The following is a 2,555-nucleotide window of genomic DNA, read 5'->3' on the forward strand; positions in this document are numbered from 1 at the left end:
CCTCTCCTCGCTTCTCTCTCATCTCCTTCCCTTTCACTGAAGCACTACCTGCTTAAGAACTTGCAGTAGCTCCCTATTGCTCTCAGCATCAAGTTTAAACCACACAACTATCTTTCATGGCTGTTTACAATGGGGCTCAAGAAACATGGCTCTCTCTCCATTGATAACTTCCCAGCATACAGCCCTACACCTCACACCACCTTCATTTCTCCATTCTCTTCCTGCCTTTCCTCCTGCTGTTCCCTCTGCCTGGAATGCCCTCCCTTCTACATCCCTTTAAATTCAGCTCACACACACTTCCTTCCAGGCACTCTTCTTAGCTCACCCAGCCCACCTTGACCTTTCTCTCCTTTGTGCTCCCAAGGCATAAAGTGCCACCATAATTTGGCCCAAAGTTCTTTAATAGTGCCATGCTTCCTAAAAGCAAAACCCAGACTCTGCTCTGGAATTCCCTTTTCTCCTAGACCTGAAAGCCAACTCATTATGGCCCATAGGCCAAATCTGATCTTGTTTTTGTAAATAAAATTTTATTGGAACAGTAATGTCCCTTTGTTTATATATTGTCTATGAAAGCTTTTGCACCACAATGGCAGAGTTGAATATTTGTGACAGAAACCAAACGGTTTTCAAAGCTTAAGATATTTACAGAAAAAAAATTTAAGATGTTTCTAGGAAAAAAATTGCCAAAACTTGACATAGATTTTGAGTTTGGAAGGGCTCTCTATGCCACTAAACCACTGTGTAGTGCAGGGCAGCGCATATCTGTGAATGAGAGCCCTTGGTGATGGTTTTCCTCCTGATAAAAGAAGGCCTTGTAATAATGTTAGGTTTTCATTGGTCTCTCTGAAGCAGGCAGCAGCTGGGAGCTGGGGGATACTGTAGGTCAAGTCCTTGCTTCTTCTTAATTGGGTTGAGAACAGCTTTAAACACCAGTCCTCATTTCTGGACCCAATCAGCAATCCCTTACCTTGTCCACAAAGTTCCTGTCCTCTCTGCCCTCACAGTTCACGTCACAATCCAGGGAGATATCTGCAAAGGGGAGGCAGAGATGCAGTCAGTACAGGGTCCAAAGACAGGCCAGTAGCCGTGATCTTTTAACTTCTAGTTCAAGGCCTATCTAGGGCAAGTATAAGTAATTTCCAAGAAGATTCCCCAGTAATCAGGGCATCTGGAACATTCCTTCTTACATTTAGCAAAGAATCCTTGAGGAAGGTGGTGGGAGCATGGTGTTGAAGACAGTGGAAAGGCCCAGGTCAAATGCTGTCCCCTCCAGGAAGCTTTCCCAGATCTCTCCCTCCTCTGTATCCCTAGACCTTTGTTGTCTGGCATATCCCACACCGGAATCTGGGTTTCCCTGTACCATCCTGTCCCCTGTACCATCCTGTCCCGTGTGAAGCTGTCTTTCTACTTGGGATGTAACTGTGAGCCTGGCTTTGACTTCTCACAGACATGGACATGGACCCAGGCTCTACCACCTACTGACAGTGTCACCCAGCCTCCCTCAGCCCCAGCTTCATCAGCTGCTCATGCTCCTGTAATACCTGATCCCATCCCACCTGCTTAACATTCCTCCCTAGAAATCTAAGGCATTTTTACAACACAAACGGAGCATTCCAGGAGGTCAGAGTCAATCTTTTTGTGCTTGAAAACAAAAGTGTTCTTCTAAGTTCTAAAGGGGAAAAGGAAGGAGAGGAGAAAAATAACTTTTTAACTATATTTGAGATTTGAAATGGCACTGAAACAGTATACAGCAAAAGAGTAAATCTTACAAATATAATAAAGTTAAAAAAAAAGAAGAAGAAAGGTCAAAGGAAGATGAAGCTACACAATACTATATGGGTATGCAAAATCAGAGGTAAAACCACAAAGGAACACAATCGACTATTTACTAAAAGATAGTGATTATGTCTGGAAGAATTGAGGCGTCCTGATGAGAGGGGTGCTAGTACCGGTCTATTTTCTGATCTGAGTAATGGTTACTCAGGTAGATGCTTTTCAATTATTCACAGCATGAGAGACCTTCAGCAGCATGAGGTGTGACGCATCACAGAAGTGACTTGAGGCCTGAGTCATCATATCAAGGGTTGGCTGGGAGGAGGGAGGTGCTGGATGGGGGAAGCAGTAGTGAAAGGGGTTTCTAGTCGAGTGGGTAAACGGACGAGACAATACATGTGCCCAAGAGTGGGGGACTGACGCTGAATCTATTGGTTACTTCTCTAACAGGGAGATGTCTTTCATCTGCTCCTTTTGGTAAAACGTTTGTCTGTCAGATATTGTTCTAAAGCTGGCCATCCAAATTAAGACAGATTTGGGAGAAGGATTTGCCATCCACTTTTGAAATAACAGGCCTTCTAAAATTCTATGTACAATAGAGCACACTTAGAGTAGACTTGCAGAGATGGTGCCTAAGGCTGAAAATTTGGAAGTGACACAGAAGCTGGGGTAATGGGGGTAAGTGTGTTGGAGTCAGTGAGACTGGCTCAGAGCTATTGTACATAGGGTCACTATGAGTTGCAGGTGACTCAATGGCACATTGCAACTATGTGTGTGTGTGT

General features: G+C 44.3%; 1 protein-coding gene across 1 annotated transcript in view; it reads right to left on the reverse strand.

Annotated features, from left to right (window-relative positions):
• The window catches only part of PADI3 (peptidyl arginine deiminase, type III), a 40,282-nt gene that overhangs the window by 18,556 nt on the left and 19,171 nt on the right, over positions 1 to 2,555 (reverse strand). The window contains exon 4 of the mRNA XM_006883692.1: positions 968 to 1,029. Within this exon, the coding sequence (XP_006883754.1) occupies positions 968 to 1,029 (62 nt within the window). The remainder of the gene's footprint in view (positions 1 to 967; positions 1,030 to 2,555) is intronic.

Source organism: Elephantulus edwardii, unplaced genomic scaffold (genome assembly GCF_000299155.1).
Source record: "Elephantulus edwardii isolate Elephantulus edwardi_28Jun2011 unplaced genomic scaffold, EleEdw1.0 scaffold00028, whole genome shotgun sequence".
Taxonomy (NCBI): Eukaryota; Metazoa; Chordata; class Mammalia; order Macroscelidea; family Macroscelididae; genus Elephantulus; species Elephantulus edwardii.